Source organism: Pristis pectinata, chromosome 2 (assembly GCF_009764475.1).
Source record: "Pristis pectinata isolate sPriPec2 chromosome 2, sPriPec2.1.pri, whole genome shotgun sequence".
Lineage (NCBI taxonomy): Eukaryota > Metazoa > Chordata > Chondrichthyes > Rhinopristiformes > Pristidae > Pristis > Pristis pectinata.
The window spans coordinates 139303493-139327104 of record NC_067406.1 but is presented as its reverse complement, the minus strand read 5'-3'; the positions used below and the strand labels follow the sequence as shown (position 1 = coordinate 139327104).

The following is a 23612-nucleotide window of genomic DNA, read 5'->3' as shown; positions in this document are numbered from 1 at the left end:
CTGGATCACATTCCAGCAGTGTTTGCCTCTGCACGCTTTGATTCTGCTCTCTCAGGCAATCCTGATTCAACTCCCTTAGCCCCCCATAGAAGAACAGTACAGCACAGGAACAGGCCCTTCAGCCCACAACGTCCGTGCTGACCACCATGTCAAATTAAACGAAGTCTCTTCTGCTTGCACATGATCCATATCCCTCTGTTCCCTGCATATTCCTGTACCCATCGAAAAGCTTCTTAAACACCACTATCATATCTGCTTCCACCACTACCCCAGAAGCCTGTTCCAGGCACCCACCACCCTCTGTGTAGAAAAACTTGCCCGACACATCTCTTTTAAACTTTTCCCCCACTCACCTTAAATGCACGTCCTCCAGTATTTGACATTTCCACCCTAGGGAAAGAGATTTCGACTGTCTACCTCATCTATGCCTCTCATAATTTTATAAACTTCTATCAGGTCTCCCCTCAGTCACCGATGCTCCAGAGAAAACAACCCCAGTTTGTGTAACCTCTCCTTGTAGCTCAAACCTTCTCATCCAGCCTGCATCCTGGTAAACCTCTTCTGAACCTTTTCCAAAGCCTCCACATCCTTCCTTAATGGGGTGACCAGATTTGCACACAATACTCCAAGGGCAGCCTACCCAAAGTATTACACAGCTGCAACATGACTTCCTGACTCAATGCCCTGACCAATGAAGGCAAGCATGCCATACACCTTCTTTACCAGCCTATCCAGTTATGTGGCCACTTTCACTCTTTCAGCATCTCTCCCATCAACCAAGCATTCGACCATCCACCCCAAAATCTCAATCTGCTTTGGTTAACAAATTTTGCAGCACCCTATTCCCCCTCCACAGATGCTGCCTTACTTGCTGAGTATTTTCTAGCACTCCCCACTATTATTTTAGATTTCTCATATCTGCAGTAGTTTATTTGTCAAAGGTTTGGGCACTGCGACGTTTAGCACTTGGTTAAAATCACATGATTAAAAAAATACAAGGGGTCAACTGTGCAAATCAATTAAGTGAGTATCCCCTTCCAGTTCTGGACTATTCTTTAAACAAAGGATTTATTCAATATTACTTCTGTGCAAATTAGAAAACAAATTAAATATTTACCAAGCTGCCACCAACAGAATTTTATTCAGCATTAGAATGAGGCACAGGGCCATGGATATAAATATTTAAACATAAAAGCCTCTGATTTATGGGAAAGCACCACAGCTAATCTGCAGAGATAAAATGCAACAACTACCAGTTTAAGGCCTAACTTGCAATTCTCCAGATTCCACAACAGGCAGAGAGATTCGGCATGGAAACAGACCCTTCAGCCATCGAGTCCGCACTGACCACTGACAACCCATTTACACAGATCCCCCATTAATCCCATTTTTTTGTTATTCTCCCCACTTTTCCTCTTCGACAAGTCAGGCCTGGATCACAATGACCAATCCAGTTCCCTGAGTGCTGACCCCTCCAGTCTCCACCTCCCTCCCTGCCTGCACCCCCCACCCACCCAAGGCACTCCAGTCTCCCTTCTGGTTCACTACTGCGTAAAGTGTTCTGGGGGCAGCCCACAAGTGTCGCCACCATAGCATGCCCACAACTTCCTAACCCGTACATCTTTGGAATATGGGAGGAAACCGGAGCACCCGGAGGAAACCCACGCAGACACGGGGAGAACGTACATCCCTATCCCTCTAAACCTTTCCTATCCATATACCTGCCCAAGTGTCTTTTAAATGTTATTATTGTACCTGCCTCAACCATCTTCTCTGGCAGCTCGTTCCATATACCCACCACCCTCTGCGTGAAGATGTTGCCATGGTAGTGTAGCGGTTAGCATAATGCTTTACAGCGCCAGCGACTCGGGTTCAATTCCGGCTGCTGTCTGTAAGGAGTCTGTACATTCTCCCCGTGTCTGCGTGGGTTTCCTCCGGGTGCTCCGGTTTCCTCCCACATTCCAAAGACGTACGGGTTAGGAAGTTGTGGGCATGCTATGTTGGCGCCAGAAAACGTGGCGACACTTGCGGGCTGCCCCAGAACACTCTATGCAAAAAGATGCACTTCACTGTGTGTTTCGATGAACGTGTGACTAATAAAGATCTATCTTTTAAATCTTTCCCCTCTCACCTCAATTCTATGCCTTCTAGTTTTTGGTTTGCCAACCTTGGGAAAAAGACTGCATGCATTCACCCTACTCATGACCCTCGTGATTTTATACACCTCTATAAGATCACCCCCAAGTCTCCCACACATCAAGGAGCAAAGAACTAGCCTGGCCAATGTCTCCCTATAACCCAGTCCCTCGAGTCCTGGCAACATCCTCATGAATCTTTTCAGCACTCTTTCCAGATTAATGGTGTCTTTCCGAGAGCAGGGTGACCAAAACTGAACACAAGACTCCAAAGTGCGGCCTCATCAACGTTTTGTACAACTGTAACTCTTTCCAGCATGTGTACTATTCCAAACTGGAAAAATACCAACACTGGCCCCGGTGACCACCACCAATCCCACCCACCACCGACTCCCTAACCCACAAAAGAGTCCATCAACCCTCACTGTAAACAGCACACACAAATAGCAGCAGACTGGTTTGTAGGCAAATGCTATAGCCAATGTCTTTTACACTTAAATATTAATATCTAGGGCACCAGCACTCATTTAAGCTGCTACAAGAAATTCAGTTGGTGACAGTGTGGTAAATATTTAATTTGTGTTGTTACAGGAACTTATAATGAATAAATCATTTATTAAAAGAACAATCCAGAGCTGAAAGAGCAAAGTCACTTAATTGATTTGCATCAGTTAGTTTCTTTTCAAACACAATTTGCAGATTTATTTATTAAAAAAAAGGCATGATATACAGTTCAAATCCCCAACACGGCCAGTATTTGACACCACATCAGCTTGAGATTTTGCTGCAGGTGACCTCAAAGCTTGGTTGAGGAGGGAGGGGTTGTGGAGGACAGGGATTTAGGGAGGTAATTCTGTTGCATTGAACAGAGGTGGAGCAATGGAAACAAAAGAAAAATTGGGAATATGGAAAACTAAAAATGTGAGATATCTTTCTTAGTCACATGTACGTCGAAACACAGTGAAATGCAGCTTTTGCATAGGGTGTTCTGGGGGGCAGCCCGCAAGTGTCGCCACGCTTCTGGCGCCGACACAGCATGCCCACAACTTCCTAATCCATACGTCTTTGGAATGTGGGAGGAAACCGGAGCACCCGGAGGAAACCCACGCAGACACGGGGAGAACGTACAAACTCCTCACAGACGGCAGCCGGAATTGAACCTGGGTCACTGGCGCTGTAAAGCTTTATGCTAACCACTACACTATTTGCTGCTAAGATCTGGTCAACAACATGGACGTTTTGGATAAACTGAGACACAGTCTTTCTGAACCTTTCTCTGGCTTATCTGTATTGATCTGCCTTGTGCTCATATCTTTGGTTTTCTTGACTAGCAAAGACCTATGATTTAAAATCATTTACTGATTTAGTGCATGGGCAAGACTTGTTTGCCTGAGGGAGCTTTTGATATCTTCTAACAGATTCTATACATCGTGAAATGGTCTTGCATCTACCCAAGGAGTAGAGGGATGAATTGCCTTAATTTCTGATGTGAGCCTGTGAGGAGCTCTCCTAGAATGACGTGTGCTGGTCTTGAACCCAATGCCTTCTGTTGAAGAAAGAGAGAGACTACTGAGCCCGGTTGTCACTTTGCATTTCAAAGCAAGACACCGAAATCGTACTGTGCTGGGAAGTTTAAAATCCCTTCCTCGGGGTTAGAGAAAATAACAGTTTGATTTACTTGTCTGCTCCAGGTCTTGGTACATTTGCTTCTCTTTCTTTTTCAATCTTTTTTATTAGTTTTCAAATTAATACAGATTAATATATCGATGTTTATACACGTAATACAAAGAGATCAGAACAATCATGACATGGATAATCATAAAGAACAATAAAGTATAAAAAAACCTGTAGATCCAACGATCTGTTAGTGAATGAATATAATATAAAAGAGATTTATTATAAAATATAAAAAGAAAAAAAAACCCAAAACAATAAGAAAAATTATAAACAATATATCAAACCAAACTAAGCTAAAGAAAAAAAAATTTAAAAAAAACAGAAAAAAAAACTGGACTAAAATTTCTCAATAGAAACAGAGCAATATTATGTCGTCAACTCCATTCCTCTAAATTGAAAGGTTATTATAAGGGGATCTATATCATGTGAAAATATTGAATAAATGGACTCCAAACTTCCTCAAATTTAAGCCAAGGATCAACAGTACCACTCCTAATTTTTTCCAAGTTTAAACATGATATGGTTTGAGAGAACCATTTTTCTTAAATTGAAGGATCCAATACCCCCCAAAAGTAGTGGGGGGGTATTGGATTGGTTTAAGAAAAATGGATCGTTTGGCCATTAATATAACAAAGGCAATCATACGGTTAGCGGATGCAGATAAATGGCCAGATTCAATCTCCAAAAATTGCAGTGATAGGATGAGGTTGTAAATCAATCTTCAATGCATTTGAAATAATATTAAAAATATCTTTCCAATACTTTTCCAAAAGAAGACAGGACCAAAACATACGTGTCAAAGAAGCCACATTCAACTTACATCTGTCACATGTAGGATTTATATGTTGATAAAAACGAGCTAGCTCAGTTGTTAAGAACATCAAGACCGAGTAATCAATCCTCAAACACGTTTGGAGATTGGGTTAAGGATCAACTGTAATATTGATCAGTGAAGCAAGTTCATGGTCGAACACTGCTTTCTTACCTTATATCTATCACACATAAAACGTTGTAGGATGGTGCTACTCTGTTATTGTCACTTTAGCATTTCTTTTTGCACTACTTCAGATTTGTACCTCAATCTTTGCACCATCCTGCTGTTTTGTAACTGTATTTATTATTACCGTGTACACTGTTTACTCTGAGCTTCATGAGCAAGGAATTTCATTGCTCCGTGGTATATATAACAATAAACTAATCTGAATAGGACGAACAATTTTTAGGCATGATGTAGGAGCTACCAATCAGGGTGCAGCCACAAGCAGAAAACAACACCATCGATTATTTAAAAAAAGGCCTTTTCTTTTCAAATAAAAAAAAAGGCTTTCAGCACAACTTATCGATGAGAAAACATCCAAAGGTTCTGTTGTCTCATGGAAGCAGAGCTCTGTGTGTGTACTTTAGCAAACACTTGCAGTTTCAACATTTGTCAACAGTTCGGCAAGCAGCCTGGAGCAAGACAACATTATCTCCTGTTACCAGGGTAGAGGACTTCAAACTTTCCTTCTATTTATAAGCAGACAGAATATCAGCACCAGTGCTATTCAAAAGGTCAAGAGGCAGCCTTTCCTCAAGACTGCAACACATATTCTCAACAAGCCTCATTTACCTGCCTGAATAGGGAACTTAACTCAACAAAAAACACAAACACAAATGCTCAGAGTGCCCGGATCATGTGAGAAGATAAATCCTCGGTTTCCCCTTCCACCTTTAAACTTTGGTCACTGGGCTGTATATCAGTGGCAGCTCAGCAGCCTATTACAGGGCTACAGTGCCAGCTGGTGAAAGGCATGCAGGGGCAGACCTCCCTGCTATAAATAATTCAAAAGGCAAAAGGATTTCACTGGAGGGAGACAAGATTGCTTCTGCACTAGCCCCCATGTACCTAACAGCCCCCACTGTTTACCACAGTTCCCTGTCCTTCCTCTAACAACGATAAGATATCTTTATTAGTCACATGTACATCAAAACACACAGTGAAATGCATCTTTTGCGGAGAGTTTTCTGGGGGCAGCCCGCAAGTGTCGCTACACTTCTGGTGCCAACATAGCATGCCCGCAACTTCCTAACCCGTACGTCTTTGGAATGTGGGAGGAAACCGGAACACCCGGAGGAAACCCACGCAGTCACGGGGAGAACGTACAAACTCCTTACAGACAGCTGTCAGAATTGAACCCGGGTCGCTGGTGCTGTAATAGTGTCACACTAACCGCTACACCACCGTGCCTGCCCGAGTCACTTTAAATTTCTCTTCCCAGTTTTAAAAGTGGCTCCAATACACTCAAGGACTTCATCCACCATTTCATACCTGGATAGTGGAAAACACACACGTTCTTCTCTCCCTCATCTTCAATTTGTGTCCAACTCAGCAATGAGGTGAAATGGGGAAAACTCTCCTCTGACCAAAATTGCTCAAGTTTTGGGCATGTAGGTTTGAGTGGAGTGGAAGCAAGAGCCCAGACTACTGGAGACAAACAACCGGTCTCTGTATACTTCATGTAATCAGTCAAATATTCCTTTCACCTTTGGAGTCAGAGGAATACATCATGACAATGTCCCCGATGACTCTTACCAATTTTACCCCGGACATTCTCTCCTCTCCCCTCTCCAGTCAGGCAGAATATACAAAAGCTCGAAGGCATGTACCACTAGGCTCAAGGACAGCTTCTATCAGACTCATGAATGGACCTCTCACACACTAAAACATGAACTCTTGATCTCCCAATTTACCTCGTCATTGGCCTTGCACTTTGTCGACCTGCACTGCACTTTCTCTGTAACCTTTATTCTGCATTCTGTTTTCTTTATACTACTTCGATGTACTTATGCGTGGCATCATCTGTCTGGATGGCATGCAAACCAATCACTTTTCACTGCATCTTAGTACATGTACACTAATAAACCAATTGCCACTTTGATAGAATTGTAGAAGCCTACTTCTGATGCTAGGTCAATTCTCAAATCAAGAATTGATGATCTTTTGACAGCAGATATAGCAAAGGGTATGTGAGTACATGGAGTCAGTTACATGACCTCATTGAAAGATAGGACAGGCTTGATAGGCTGAGTGGCCTCCTCCCATTCCCTAGGATTGAAGCAGGGTCTCTGGCGCTGTGAGGCAACTGCTCTACTCGGTGGGCCACTGTGCCGCCCTTGCCAACTGCAGCCGGCTGACATCACACGGCACTGCGCTGAATACATACCATACGTGTAACTTCTCCACAGAGTACAGGGCCAGGGCACAACAAGCCATGTTCACTCCTCCAAAGACTTCATAGTACACAGGAGAGTTCAGCACAGAAACAGGCCCCGCCGCCAACGATAACTGTGCCAACATGATGCCAATCTAAACTAATCCCACCTGCCTGCACATAGTCTAAATCCCTCCATTCCCTGCCTGTTCGTGTACACAAAGGCCACAGAAATATTGCTGCCATTAATAATACTTCAGTATTATATTGTTAACAGCAGTTATTAACACAGAATAACTTCAGTTAATAATCCTACCAATTTCATGACAAAAATGTGATCAAATTTTATGAAATGCCGGTATGAAGAAAACAATGAAGCCAAAATGGAAAGTTGATTTTGCATTCACTGTTACAGACAGTAAAACCCCCTTGGGTTATTTGCAAAACACTGATCGCTCACTGAAACAAGAAATGAATCAGAGAGTTTTCATCCGAATATCCTCCTGGAGAAGGTAAAATAGGATAACTGTTACCATAACTTTATAAGATAGGATGTTAACAATAATAATTCACATACACTGAAAGACGAGCTCTTGATCTCACAATCTACCTCAGCATGGCCCTTGCACTTTTGTCTACCTGCACTGCACTTTCTCTGTCACTGTAACACTGCATTCTGTTTTCCTTTTCACCACCTCGATGTACTAATGTACAGAATGATCTGTCTGGACAGCACATAAACAACAGCTTTTCACTGTATCTCGGTACACGTGACAATAATAAACCAATTCCAATACAAGTTGGGCCTGTCATGTACCTGCGAGTGGGATCACACACAATTCTGAGAGCTGGTAGGTTTTGCCTCTCCTGATTATTAATACTTTTCTCAATTTCATAACACACCAATCCCACAGCTATTTTACAGACAATACACAGATTTTACAATTATCCAAATTAAATTTGAAATATTACATAAACAACCTCAGTACAATTAATAAGCCTTGCTTGAGAAAGAGACTCAGGTTCCATTAAGAATTTCAAAGGACATGCATGCCCAGCTAAGCTGGGAACATCTTCAGTTGCTGATGATCAAGTTACTTTCAGGAACAGAATGTTGGACGTGCACATCAGTGCTTTTGAACTACGAAGTTGGTCGCCTTACAGGGTTCAAGATGTCAAAAGTATGCATTCCGTCTTAATACTTAAAACATACAACTTACAATAGACCTCTCAACACTTGGAATCAGATTTGCTTTTTATCATCACTTCCACAACTGCTAGAATAATAAACAAGGTCTTTTCATTTGAGTTAGTCTCACAATTCCAACTCAGCTCTCCACCCAGTCTCTGGAAACACCCCAAGCCTCCCCTTTGCCTCACCCCATCCCACCCCTTGCCCAGCTCAGTGTCAGGGACAGGGATTAGACTTGGCCACTCAAACCAGCTACGGTGGGAGACAAGCCTGTGTGTGAAGCAAGCAGCCTGCCATTGCTTCAGTGAAGAGTGCAGCCTTAAGAAGGGGAAGCAGACGATGCAATTCTCCTCTGGCAAACCCATGCTGGTGAAACACTGGAATGCTCTACCCCAGAGGTCTATGGAGGCTAGATCATTAGAGGTAGATACATTTTTCAATGATCGTGGACTTGAGGGTCAGAGGGAGCTGACAGAGGAGATGAGAGCTGGGGCAGATGAGTCATGTTTATATTGAATGGCAGGACAGGCTTAATGGACCGAATGGCCTACTCCTGGTCCTATTTTCTCGTGGTCTTGGGCAGAGCCAATTGCTTCATTCAGTCAGAATGACGATTAGATCTCCTCTCAGTGGCATCCCTTCCCTCAGCACAGCACTCAACTTGATGGGAAGCGATTCCCAGATTCTCTACCCAGCAGAGACAGAATGAGGCCATTCGTCCCCTCTAGAATGTCCACCATTCCAACAGGTAACAGGCTAGCAGTGGAACTAGAAACATCAGCATTTATAACCAAAGTTGGAAATCACATGAACAAACTTTACACTTACCTAGGTGAGACATTTGTGATCATTTCCTATGCTGAGATCTCATTTTTAAAATGTATCAGAAATGATTTTATGTACAACTGTGGGAACTTAGAAAAAAGTGAACCATTTATTACAAATAGCAATGCACTCAAACCAACTTCTCTCCATGTTAATTTTACTTCAACTCTGGTGTCAACCTGCTTATTTGCACCAAGGGTCTTGTCTAGGGAGCGCAGATAATTCCCCCACACCCCAGAGCCTGACTTTACAGCTAAATGAAGGGTTTCAGTATTAACTAAACATAAAAGTCACCAACTCCATTGAGGAATCAATGACTTGGGACCAAGGGGGAAAACAGCTGGTGTCTCCTCATTACCTGTACATGAGTTGGATTACAGCGAAGATAATGACCCTCCCAACCCGTTGACTCATCAAGACACAAGCCAATTTCCAACTGAACATTGCCCTTTGGATTCACGGAACTTGGGTGCCGGAAAAGCGGGTGATGGGTGCTCACCTCTGAAGGCTGAGTTTCAAGGACCCAGTGCATGCCTTGATCATGTTCTGCGCTGCCAGGTGAGTCATCCCATCAGTGCTGACCCCATCGATGGACAGAACCACATCTCCAACCTCAATGCTGGCCTGTGCAGCTTTTCCACCTTCCAACAGCTGCAGAAAGAATGAGAGAAAGGTAAGATAAGACAAGATCTCTTTATTAGTCACGTGTACACTGAAACACACAGGGAAATGCATCTTTTGCATAGGGTGTTCTGGGGGCAGCCCGCAAGTGTTGCCACGCATGCACGCCCACAACTTCCTAACCGGTACGTCTTTAGAATGTGGGAGGAAACCAGAGCACCCAGAGGAAACCCACGCAGACACGGGGAGAACGTACAAGCTCCTCAGGCAGCAGCCAGAGTTGAACCTGGGTCGCTGGCGCTGGAATAGCGTTACGCTAACCGCTACACTACCGTGCCTGCCCTAGAAGTCAGCCGCCAATGAGGCGAGTTCAGAGTTGATCATTATCAACACTCAGAAAAAACTGCGCAGAAATTTGTGAGCGAAGGGAGATGAGCAAAATGGTGTTAGATAGAGACACGAATATGCAGGGAACAGAGGGATATGTATCATGTACAGGCAAGAGAGGTTGAGTTTGATTCAGCATGGTGTTTGTTGCAGATACCGTTGGCCAAAGGTCCTGAGCCTGTGCTGTTCTAGGTTCTATCTGCATCCATTTGTTCCATTGTCTTTCATTTGTACCCTGATCCCAGTAAGCAGACTATACAACATTGTACAGACGGCACGCCATTAGCAACACATCACTCAAAGGAGCTTAACTGTCCCTTACTCCTCATTTCACCCCAAGCGAAGAAATTCCCATTGTTCCATCTAACACCCCCCACCCACCTTCTCTGATACTGAGGCTAAAACAATAATGCTGGAAGAACTCAGCCCTTCGAACAGCATCTGTGGAAAGAGAAACCAATCGACATTTTGATTCAGTCCTGATGAAAGTTGCTGACCCGAAACGTTGACTGGTTTTTCTCTCTCCACAGATGCTGGTTGACCTGCTGTGTCCTTCCAGTATTTTCATTGTTTCAGATTCCAGCATCTGCAGTTTTATTCATTTCCCTGCCACTGATACCAACTTAGTTTTCTTTCTTTCCCAGTTCTGATGAAGGTCCACAGAGCTGAAACATTGACCGTTTCTCTTCCCACAGGCGCTGCCTGACCTGCTGAGTTTTCTCAGCGTTTTCTGTTTTTATTTCAGATTTCCAGCATCTGCAGTTTCATTTCATTTTCAGCTCGCATGCACAGCACTGTGATTGGTAACAATCTGGTGACCTTCGCAACAGCGACGAGTGATCTTTACAGCTCACCCAAGGAGGCAGCAAAAGTCTGAGGTGAGTTTCTCATCCAGGAGTTCAACAGCGCAGCACCTCTTCAGCTTTACGGTCAAGTTTCTGGTGAGGGGCACTGAATTGGTATATTGGTTTATTATTGTCACATGTGCCGAGGTACAATGAAAAAATCATCTTGCATACCGTTCATACAGATCATTACACTGCATTGAGGTAGTACAAGGGAAAACAATAACAGAATGCAGAATAAAGTGTTACAGTTACAGAGAAAGTGCAGTGCAGGCAGACAATAAGGTGCAAGGTCATAACGACGTAGATTGTGAGGTCAAGAGTCCATTTTATCGTATTAGGGAACTGTTCAATAGTCTTCTAACAGTGGGATAGAAGCTGTCCTTGAGCTTGGTGGTACGTGCTTTCAGGCTTTTGTATCTTCTGCCTGATGGGAAGGGAGAGAAGGGAGAATGTCCGGGGTGGGAGGGGTCTTTGATAATACTGGCTGCTTTACCGAGGCAGCGAGAAGTATAGACAGAGTCCATGGAGGAGAGGCTGCAAAGTCAAACCAGGGTAGGACTTTCACCGTGAACTTTAGGGCCCTGGGGAGTGTTGTAGAACAGAGGGACCTCGGAGTTGAAATACATAGTTTGCTGAAAGTGGCATCATAGGCAGACAGGGTAGTGAAGGTGGCGTTTGGCATGCTGGCCTTCATCAGTCAGGGCACCGAGTACAGAAGTTGGGACATAATGCCGCAGTTGTACAAGACATTGGTGAGGCCGCACCTGGAGTATTGTGGACAGTTTTAGTCATTAAGCTGGAAAGAGTGCAGAAAATATTTACACAAATATTACCAGAATCAAGGGACTGAGTTATAGAGAGAGGTTGGGCAGACTAGGAATTTATTCACTGGACCCTAGGAGACTGAGGGTGACCTTATAGAAGTGTGTAAAGTTATGAGGGGCATAGATAGATGAAAGGTCACAGCCTTCTTCCCAAAGTAGAACCATAGAACCATACAGCACAAAACAGGCCCTTCGGCCCACCGTGTCATGCCGTCCATCAGACCACCCTCACACTACCTAACCCCTTCCTCCCGCATATCCCTCTATCTCACGTTCCTCCATATGCCTATCCAACAAGCTCTTGAACCTGTTCAATGTATCTGCCTCCACCACCACCCCAGGCAGTGCATTTAGACCCCAGGAGTCTAAAATTAGAGGTCATAGGTTTAAGATGAAAGGGGAAAGATTTAAAAAGGGACCTGAGGGGCAATTTTTTCCCCCACACAGAGAGTACTGCGTATATGGAATGAGCTGCCAGAGGAAGTGGTTGAGGCAGGTACAATAACAGCATTTGAACAGGTACATGGATAGGTTTAAAGGGTTATGGGTTAAACGTGGGCAAGTGGGACTAGCTTAGATGGGCGCCTTGGTCAGCATGGACCAGTTGGGCCGAAGGGCCTGTTTCCGTGCTGTATAAATGTTGTATCTATGACTCTGAGTGTGTAACCCACAGAACTACTGAGCACTTCACAGAAGGGGGTCTTAAAGCTGTGTGGTACAGATTTAGCAGTGACTGCAGAACATTAAGTACTGCCTGCCTTTCCCAGACCACATTACACAGGGGTTACCCAAGAAAGGAAATTGCAATTAACATCTATCCTCAAAGATCATTAATGGACACCACAGAGGAGAACTCCACACTTTGCAGAACAGAGGCCTCGTCTCCCCAGTGTATTATCCTGCAAGAGCAAATCTGCTTAAGCTGTTCTGGAAGTTTCCACTCATGCATGAAGATGAATAAATCACTCTGTGCACCTGCTAGCATTTATCACGTCACATACTAGCACTAAATCAGTGACCTTTGCTCAACACCAATGTAGAGATTTGCAGCTTATTGCTGTATAAATGGGAGAAAACAAGTCTATGGGGGAAGTGGTGGGGAGCAACAGAAACACGTCACCAGATTTCTTTATGGCTTTGACCAAGATTTAAAAGCACCTGAGGGGCATCTTTTTCATGCAGAGGGTGGTGAGTATATGGGATGAGCTGCCAGAGGAAGTGGTTGAGGCATGTTCAATAGTATCATTTAAGAAGCACTTGGATAGGTACATGGAGGGGAGGGGCTCAGAGGGATATGGGTCGAACGCAGGAGATTGGGACTAGCTGGGTGGGCACCGTGGTCGGCATGGACTGGTTGGGTCGAAGGGCCTGTATCTGTGCTGTGTTGCTCTATGCACTCTGCCTGTCAATAATGGGCTTTGAGTAATCCAAGTGATTGACCTCAACGACGCACATTTGAGCAGTGTATTCAGGTACTGAGCACCTGGGTGTAACAATGTAATAAGCAAAGTCCTTCCAAAATGGAGATGTTGCAGATATTGTGGATCATGCAACCTCAGATAAGATACCTTTATTAGTCACATGTACATTGAAACGCACAGTGAAATACATCCTTTTGTGTAGTGTTCAGGGGGCAGCCCGCAAGTGTCGCCACACTTCCGGCGCCAACATAGCACGCCCACAACTTCCTAACCTGTACATCCTTGGAATGTGGGAGGAAACCAGAGCACCCGGAGGAAACCCATGCAGACACGGGGAGAACCTCCAAACTCCTCACAGACAGCGGCCGGATTTGAACCCGGGTCGCTGGCGCTGTAAAGCGTTACGCTAACCGCTACACTACCGTGCCTGCAACAGGTGGGATCATCTGACCTGCTCCTAAGGTCTCTGAACTCCTTTGACCCCCCTTCCCAGAACCTGCAGCAATGAACTGGAAACACCAAGGAATGGGTATTGGAAAATGTGACAGAGGTGAAAGACTCCTCAGAACACAGTAGCACAATGGTTAAGTTACAGGACGAACAACCAGAGTTCTGGACCATTGATCCAGAGACACGAGTTCAAATCCCACCAGAACAGCTGGGGAATTTAAGTAATTAAATAAATCTAGAATTAAAACGAAAGCCAGTAATAACAGTTACTAAGAAACTGGAGCAAAAACCAAACTGCTTGAGGGAGTCAGCAGGTCAAGCAGTATCTGTGGAGGCAGTTGGTAAATTGGGTTATTATTGTCACGTGTTCCAAGGTCCAGTGAAAAACTTTGCTTTGCATGCCATCCATACAGATCATTTCATCACATCAGTGCATTGAGGTAATACAAGGGAAGAGCAATAACACAATGCAGAATAAAGTGTTACAGTTACAGAGAAAGTGCAGTGCAGGCAGACAATAAGGTGCAAGGCCATAACGAGGCAGATTGTGGGGTCAAGAGTCCGTCTCATCATACAAGAGGTCCGTTCGATAATCTTATAACAGTGGGGGAGAATCAGGTGGATCAGGCAAAAGGATCAGATGCTTCTTGACCCGCCAAGTTCCTCCTGTGGTTTTTGCTCCAGGTTCCAGCATCTGCAGTCTCATGTCTCCGTGTTAGGCAAAACTGCTGGATTGTTGTGAAAACCCACCTGGTTCACTCAAAGAGGAACTGGCACCCCCACCCAATCTGGTTTAAGTGCCCCCAGACCCAACGATGAAGCTAAATCTCATCTGCCTCAATTCAAAGGCAATTAGGGATGGTCAATAAATGCTGGTATTGCCAGTCATGTCCACATCCCATGGATGTATTGAAAAAAAACGAGAATTTAAATGTATGCATTTGTGTAGTTTTAAGATGTGTCCCCCAATCACGCTCCCCCTGAAGTGAACATACCCACTGAGTTCTTTGCAAATTACCACCAATAAAAAGTCAATATTACTTTTCTTCAAACTTAATGCAACTCAGCTATAATTTTCTGAAGTTCACCCAATGACTTAGGCCTGAGCGAGAAGTTGCAAGAACAATGGGTTTGGATCATCCTGGACGAGCAGTGCCCACCCATTCAGGATTGGAGGGGCATTTGCAGGGCATAGGACAAAAATCACATTCCTAGCTCTGTGCATGACAAGCAAATGCACACTGGTTACTGGACACAAGCACTGAGCCTCAAATGACCCACTTGCTTGATATCACACCAAAGGATCTACAGTAAGGAAAGATACCATTGCACTGGAGAGTGCAGAGAGGAGATTCACCAGGACGTTGCCTGGATTGGAGGACTTTACTTATGGGGGGCAGATTGGGTAGGTGGGGATTGTTTCCCCTAGAGTGAAGGAAGCTGATGAGTGACCCAACAGAAGCATATAAGATTATGCGAGGCATGGATAATGCAGATGGTATTGGTATTGGTTTATTATTGTCACTTGTACTGAGGTACAGTGAAAAACTTGTCTTGCATACCGATCATACAGGTCAATTCATTACACAGTGCAGTTACACTGAGTTAGTACAAAGTGCATTGATGTAGTACAGGTAAAAACGCTTGCAACGTGTCGCCACGCTCCAGCGCCACCTTGCAGAGGTTCAAGAGGAAGGTGTTTTAAAGAGGATCTGAGGGGTAAGTTTTTGTCTACACAAAGTGCTTGATATCTGGAATGCACTGCCAAAGGAGATGATGGAATCAGATATAATTTCGATGATTAAGAGGAATTTAGACAGACACTTAAATAGACAAGGCATAGAAGGGTACAACCCTAATGCAGACAAGCTGGATTAGTGTAGATGGAGAGAAAGGTTGGCTTGGATGTTATGGGCCGAAGGGCCTGTTTGCGTGCTGTACCTCTGACTTTGTGACAGATGTAATGTTGTTAGAGAAACAAAGGACTGCAGATGCTGGAATCGCGATGAAAAACACGATGATGCTGGAGGAACTCAGCAGGCCAGGCAGCATCCGTGGAGAAAAGCAGGCAGTTAAGCAGGCAATAAAATAGCTCAACAACAACATAACAACATAACATTGATATGTTGTAGTTGAGCTATTTTATTGCATATCCCTTTCAAGACCAGTGTCTCCCCTTTAAGGACAAGGTGTACAGCTGAGGATAGCCAGTATTCCAGGTGTCTGATAAAGAAAGCAGCCATTTTTTACATTGTGTATTGGTATAATTGATCACAAGTATAAGCCACTCTGCAATGGTAAGCTGCCACGTACCCCACCTTGGCCAGGGGATGGAACAGAGTAAGTCAGTCTCCCATACGAAGAGGCAGAGCTCAAACGCCATCTATAAATTCACTGATGACACCACTGTTGTTGGCAGAATCTCAGATGGCGATGAGGAGGCGTACAGGAGTGAGACAGATCAGCTGGTTGAGTGCTGTCACAACAACAGCCTTGCACTCAACATCAGCAAGAACAAGGAATTAATCGTGGACTTCAGGAAGGGGAAGTCGGGAGAACACACACCAGTCCTCCCTGAGGGGTCAGCAGTGGAAAGGGTGAGCAGCTTCAAGTTCCTGGGCGTCAACATCTCTGAGGATCTACCCTGGGCCCAACACACTGATGCAATCATGAAGAAGGCACGCCAGTGGCTCGACTTCATTAGAAGTTTGAGGATATGGTATAAGATATGATATCTTTATTAGTCACATGTACATCGAAACACACAGTGAAATACATCTTTTTGGTATGTCACCAAAAATTCTGCTATGTCACCAAAGACCGTTGTAAATTTCTACAGATGTTCAGTGGAGAGCATTCTGACTGGTTGCATCACCAACTGGTATGGGGACTGCAACGTGCAGGATTGAAAGAGGCTGCAGGGGGTTGTAGACTCAACCAGCTCCATCACAGGCACAACCCTCCCTGCTATCGAGGACACCTTTAAGAGGCGGTGCCTCAAGAAGGCAGCGCCTCAAGAGGGCAGCATCCATCATTAATGGATCCTCACCACCTGGGACATGCTCTCTCCTCGTTACTACCACTGGGGAGGAGGTACAGGAAGCTGAAAACCCACACATGTTTCAGAACCAGCTTCTTCCCCTCCACCATCAGATTTCTGAACGGTCCATGAACCCACGAACACTACCTCGTTATTCCTCTTTTGCACTATTTACTTTGGTAACTTATAGTAATTTTTGTCTTTATGTCTTGCACTGTACTGCTGCCACAAAACAGCAAATTACACAACATATGTCAGTGACAGGAAACCAGATTCCAATCCAGAAATCAGTTCTAATGGATTCCACTTCATCCATCATTGCCTTGCAGTAACGTGACCTCATGGTCAACTTCAAGCATTCAAAAACAGCCTGGCTGATGTCAGCACAAAGTGAAATATCAGCTTGTCCTGATGCAGCAGTACAGCAAAATGTAAATCCTCTACCCAAGATGACAAAGTGATTTAATATTATTTACTTCTGTACTCCACAGGCGAGTTGATTGCCCAGCATCTTGTTTAAAACCTCCAGCACAAAAAGAGGCCTTTCAGTCCATCATGCCCTCAAGAGCAACAAACAATCTGCTGGAGGAACTCAGCGGGTCGAGCAGCAGCTGTGGGAGGAAAGGAATTGTCGATGTTTCAGGTCGAAACCCTGCATCAGGACTGAAACGTTGACAAATCCTTTCCTCCCACAGATGCTGCTCGACCTGCTGAGTTCCTCCAGCAGATTGTTTGTTGCTCCAGATTCCAGCATCTGCAATCTCTTGTGTCTCCTTCATGCCTGTGAAAAAGGTAGCCAACCAGTCTCAACAGTCAATCCTTCCCCACACGCCAATAAATTTTCCTTTCCTAGAAATGGATGTACTGGCAAAGACTATTTGGCCCATTTTGTCCCCCTCAGCCAAAAATTTACTCGAGTTAATCCCCCTTCCAGCCTATCGCATGTCCCTGCTCATCCAGGTACTTCTTAATTGTGGCTAGAGTTTCTACCCCCACCACCTTTCCAGGCACCCATGGAAAGCTCATTTGAAGTATTTAAAGTGGAGCTGATAAATTTGTGAAAGATCAGGGGATAGAGAGAGGGAGAGCGCGAGAGGGAGAGAGTGAGAGAGAGAGTGAGAGATCTGGCACAGAGAGGAGTTGAGGTCGAGGGTAGATCAGCTATGATCATACTGAATGGTGGGGCAGGCTAGAGGGGCTGAGTGGCCTACTCCTGCTCCTATTTTCTTAATCGATAGGATGGTAAAGGGGCATACGTCATGCTTGCCTTTATTAGTCGAGGCACTGAGTTCAGAAAATTATGTTGCAGCTTTATAAAACTCTGGTTAGGCCACATCTAGAGTATCGCATTCAGTTCTGGTCACCCCATTACAGGAAGGATGTGGAGGCTTCGGAGAGGGTGCAGAAGAGGTTCACCAGGATGCTGCCTGGGATTAGAGGGCATGTGCTCCAAGGAGTTGGACAATCTAGGCTTCTTTTCTCTGGGGCAGCGAAGGCTGAGGGGAGACCTGACAGAGGTTTATAAAATTATGAGAGGCATAGGTAGACAGGCAGTATCTCCCACCACATTCCCTGCACCCCACCCCCCCACCCTGGGTCGAAATGTCTAATACTAGAGGGCATGCATTTAAGATGAGAGGGGGAAAGTTCACAGGAAGTGTGGAGCAAGTTTTTTTTGTAAAGATAACAGAGTGGTGGGTGCCTGGAATGCACTGCTGGGGGTGGTGCTGGAGGCAGATTCGATAGAAGTGTTTAAGAGGCTCTTCGACAGGCAAATGGACATGCAGAGAATGGAGGGATATGGACCATGTGCAGGCAGAAGGTGTCATCAGCTTAATTAGTTCAGCACAACATTGTGGGCCAAAGGGCCTGTTCCTGTGCTGTACTGTTCTATGTTCTAGTCCTTCTGACGATTATCCTTGATCCATGCCCTTTAGTTACAGATCTCTCTGTTAAGGGAAACATGTCAATTCTATTATCCCAATCTAGGCCTCCCATAAATTTTGTCAATCTCCCCTCAGCCTCCCTTCTTCCAAAGGAAACAACTAAGATAGGTCTCTCCTCTTAACTAAAATTCTCCAGCCCTGGCAACAATACATCCAACCTCCACTCACTTCAGAGCTACCACTTCAGGGCGTTTGAAGCAGAAACACATCACATTTAAAAAGATCCTTGGATGAGCAGTTTAAGGCTGTGGACTGAGAGCTGGGAAATGGGATTAACCCTAATATCTTCTCCTCTGCCTTGCATGGACCACTGTTTTGCAAACTACATTTAAACCTGCCCTTAACTTTCTGCGCTCAAGAACAACCCCAAATCTGGGAGGATGTTATTGAGACATGACAGAGGCTGTAATCTGGAGCATAAAGCAAACTGTCCTGATGCAGGGTATTGACCTGAAATGTAGACAATCCCTTTGCATCTACAGATGCTGCCTGACCCAGCAGATTGTTTATTTTTCTTAGGAGGTTATAGGGAGACAGAGGAATGAAGTGAGGCTGTGGAGGTATTTGAACAGTAGGGTGAGAACTTTAAATTAAGCTGCTTGGTACTTGGAGATAAAACAGCTCAAAGATGCCAGGAGCATGGCATTCTATGCAAACTCAGGTCCCAACAGTACAGATTTAAATACATGTTTGCAATGCAAAGTGTGCAGAATCATGATTGGTGCCAGACTGAGAGGCCCAGTGAGTTGGACTGTGATAGTGTGTGTTCAGGAATAAAAAGCATAGACAGATCAAAACCACATGAAAATGAATAGGACCTTGTTCACTGTATCAAGCACAAAGGGAAACTAAGGAACAGGTAGATACACAAAAGGTGCAGAAATCATCAATTATGAAGCTAAGAGATCTGGGATCCTGAGTGGGTGCAGGTAAATGGGACTAGCAGAATACCGTTTCGGCACAGACTAGAAGGGCCGAATGGCTTGTTTTCTGTGCTGTAGTGTTCTATGGTTTTATGGTTCTAGAGTTGATCCTAAACAAGTTCAATGGCTCTGGAGTGGCCACTGAATTTATCTAATGAACTGAAATACAAGAGTGTGATAAAAACCAAGTTCCATCTCAGATGAATGACATTAACTGAAGTTTGATCCCAAGCTACACAAGGAGATTTTGGGACTTGAGAAAGACAAGTTAGTGAGGAGATGGAGGCCAGGGTTCAGGGAAATTCACCCAAGGCAGCTGAAGGTAACATTAAAACTAAAGACATGTACAATGGAAGAACACCGAGACTTCAAAGGATAATTAGGTGAGAGGAGTAGGAAGGGCTAAATTGAGAACAAACTGGTTAGACAGCATTTTGACAACTGTGTACTGGTTGCTAGTACACATCCTGTCACAGTGCAGGGATAATCTCTTGGGTGATCCTTTTGTCAAAGATCTGGGTAAAAGAGTCAGAATAATACAGCACGGAAACAGGCCTTTCAGCCCAAATGGTCCATGCTGACCAAGGTGCCCACATTTGGCCCGTATACCTCTAAACCTTTCCTATCCATTTTCTTAACTAAACGTCAAACGTTCCACCCTCTGCATGAAGAAGTCGCCCCTCAGGTCCCTTCTAAATCTTTCCCCTCTCGTTTTTGGTTCCCTTTCCCTGGGGAAAAAGATCACGTGCATTAAGACGAGTAACATCTTAAGAAATTTAAACATTTTGGCCTAGAAGAAAATGCATCACAGCCAAAACAATATTTTTCCTCACACCAAGAGCAAACAACATGAGACGGTTTAGTGGAGACAAGGGATTCTGCAGATACTGGAATCTGGAGCAACACACACAAAATGCTGGTCAGGCAGCATTTATGGAGGGAAATAAACTGATTTACTTCATCAATCCTGATGAAGGGTCTCAACCTGAAATGTCGACTGTTTATTTCCTTCCATAGATGGTTTAGTCGATCAAGCTATTATGACAGATTGCTGGAATATGTAAGAAAGAGAGAAAGTACCTTATGCTAAAGGTGGACTCTACCCTTCATTCTCCAAGATGTAAACATCATCCTTTCTCTCACGGTATCCACAACCTTTCAGACAAATCTGAAGGGCATGAAACTACAGGGGAGAAATTCATCCTCGGTCACAGGTTAAGAGAACCAAGAGTCCAATGCACAGACCCTACAAACCGAGCACTTAGACTACACAACCAAGGTTATCTCCCACAGCTCCCTAACATTCTACACTGAAATTTATTGGGTGCCAAGACATGATGCTGCAAGGAATCCTTGGAGGGTGGCAGAGTGGTGTCTTACAGGTCCAGCGACAGGTTCAATCCTGACCTTAAGCACTGGCTGCGCAGAGTTCGCACATTCGCCCTGTAAACTACATGCATTTACTCCGGGTCCGCCAGTTTCCTCCCAAACATCAAAGACATGCAGTTGGGAAGTTAACCGGCCACTGTAAATTGTCCCTAGTGCATAGGGGTGAGCAGTAGAACCTGGGAGTTGTAGGGAATGTGGGGGGGAATAAAATAGGATCAGTACTGGGTTAGTTTGCCTCATGGGTAGTGCAGTGGGCCTGCCTGTGCCCTGTGACTCCATAATTGCTGAAGTCCAAACAAATGCAGTGCCCATGTCCGCTTTACAAAGAACACCCATTATTAGACATATGGAGTCTCAGGAGCAGGTTCCAACACCAACAGTCAAATGCAACAGGTCAACACACATGATCTCAGTCCCTAATTTACTCACAGGAATATCTAACCAGCCTTCATCAAAAGAACTGGTAACAGGAGCAGCCTGAGCTCCATCTTGCTACTCTTGCAACACTGCTACAGGATTCAATGGCCAACTCGTTCAAAGCAAACTCTTGCCTTTTGACCTCACTCACTTCTTTGACTCAGACACTTGGAGAGCAAATGAGCGAGATTTAACTCATCCGCACAGTGACAGCTGTGTGTCAGTTGGTAGTATTCCGTCAGAAGGTCCCAAGTTCGAGCCCCACAGCCAAGAAGCCTCAGGTCCATGTGCAAGAAGTGACGGGATCCCAGTTTAAGATCTCTTCCGAAAGGTGCACTTAGAATAGTGCAGCAGCGCCTCAGTACTACATTGGAACAACAGACAAAACACTGGAGGAACTCAGCGGGTCAGGCAGCATCTATGGAGGGAAATGGACAGTCAACGTTTCGGGTCAAGACCCTTCATCTGGACTGGGGAGTGAACATCACCCCAATGATTTTGATTTTGTGTCCTGATGCAGGGTTTCGACACGAAACATCGACAATACTTTCCCTCCCCCTACACCCTCCCCCCCCCCCCCCCCCCACAAGATGCTGCTCGACCCACTGAGTTCCTCCAGCACATGGTTTGTTGTTCCAGATTCCAGCATCTGCAGTCTTATGGTTAAAGCGTGATCTTTCAGATGGGATAGTGAAGCAAGATTCCATCTCCTCTTGCATGTCAACCCAAGGATCTATGGCTTCTCTACTAAGAGCAGAGCTATCTGATCAATATACATCCCTCAACCAATACCGAAACAACAGTATCTAGTCATTGGCAACTTTATGGGTCTAAATTAGCCGCCATATTTTCTAAAATGCAACAAGACTACACTACAAGACACAAGAGATTCTGCAGATGTTGGAAATGGCATAAAGTTGCTCAATCGAATGAAAGGTGTGCTACTAAAGCCAGTTCTTAACAAAACTGACTATTTCATTGCCACAAACAATCTGAGGGAGGAACTCAGCGGGTCGAACAGCATCTGGGGGGTGGGGTGGGAAGGAATTGTCGATGTTTACGGGTTGAAATCCTGGACTGGGACTGCTGAGTTCCTCCTGCAGATTGTCGCTCCAGATTCCAGCATCTGTAGGGTCTTGTGTCTGCTGATTCCCTTGGCAGTTTTGATAAGAAGTTTCAAATTGCTCTCTGTCCCAAGATCAATAAGTATAGCTTAACAAAAACTAGAGGAACTCAACAGGTCAGGCAGCATCTGTGGAGACAAAGGGACAATTGAAACATCGACCAGCCCTCCGCCTCCACAGATGACGCCTGACCCACTGAGTTCTGCCAGCAGTTTGTTTTATTTGCACCAGATTCCAACATCTGTAGTCTCTTATGCTTCTAATAAGTAGTTATTGCATTTTACTACAGAGTCTTTGCCTTGTTGTAAAATGGAGCACATCATCTCCTTTAGACAATTTCCATAACAATATTGACACAAAATTGTAGATTCTGGAATAGATAAGATGAGATAAGATTTCTTTATTAGTCACATGTACATCGCAACATACTGTGAAATACATCTTCTGCATAGAGTGTTCTGCAGGCAGCCAGCAAGTGTCACCACACTTCTGGCGGCAACATAGCATGCCCACAACTTCCTAACCTGTACGGCTTTGGAATGTGGGAGGAAACCGGAGCACCCGGAGGAAACCCATGCAGACACGGGGAAATCACACAAACTCCTTACAGACAGCGGCCAGAATTAAACCTGGGTCGCTGGTGCTGTAATAGTGTTACACCAACCGCTACACTACTGTGTCTGCCCCTGAATCTAGAGTAACACACGAAATGCTAGAGGAACTCAGTGGGTCAGGCAGCATCTGAGGAGGGAAATAGACAGTCAGCGTTTCAGGTCGAGAACCTTCACTTGGACCGGTCCAGATGAAGGGTCTCGACCCAAAACGTCCACTGTCCATTTCCTTCCATTGATGGTGCCTGACCCGCTAAATTCCTCCAGAATTTTGTGTGTTACTCCATAACAACGGGGGTTACCTCTGGCATATTTGGGAGACAAGGAACTGGAGCAGCCTGTGATTGCTCAAACATTTGGAGTTTTCCCAGAGTAATTTGGGAAAAAAGTTAAGCCTCATATTTAATGGTCAGTGAAATTGCCTGATAAGCAATGAAAATTATACCAAGGAAAGTTTAACGATGAGAGAAAGTTCTGTAACCCTGATATCAAAACTGGCATCAAATAAGCCATAAATCGAAAACTACATCAGCATTGAGAGGCTTAATTTACGTCTGGATAATTAAGGTCAATACAGCAACTTACGAGCAC

General features: G+C 44.7%; 1 protein-coding gene across 1 annotated transcript in view; it reads right to left on the bottom strand.

Annotated features, from left to right (window-relative positions):
* The window catches only part of pdlim5a (PDZ and LIM domain 5a), a 240481-nt gene that overhangs the window by 147866 nt on the left and 69003 nt on the right, over nt 1-23612 (bottom strand). The window contains exon 3 of the mRNA XM_052041064.1: nt 9520-9671. Coding sequence (XP_051897024.1) covers nt 9520-9671 — 152 coding nt within the window. The remainder of the gene's footprint in view (nt 1-9519; nt 9672-23612) is intronic.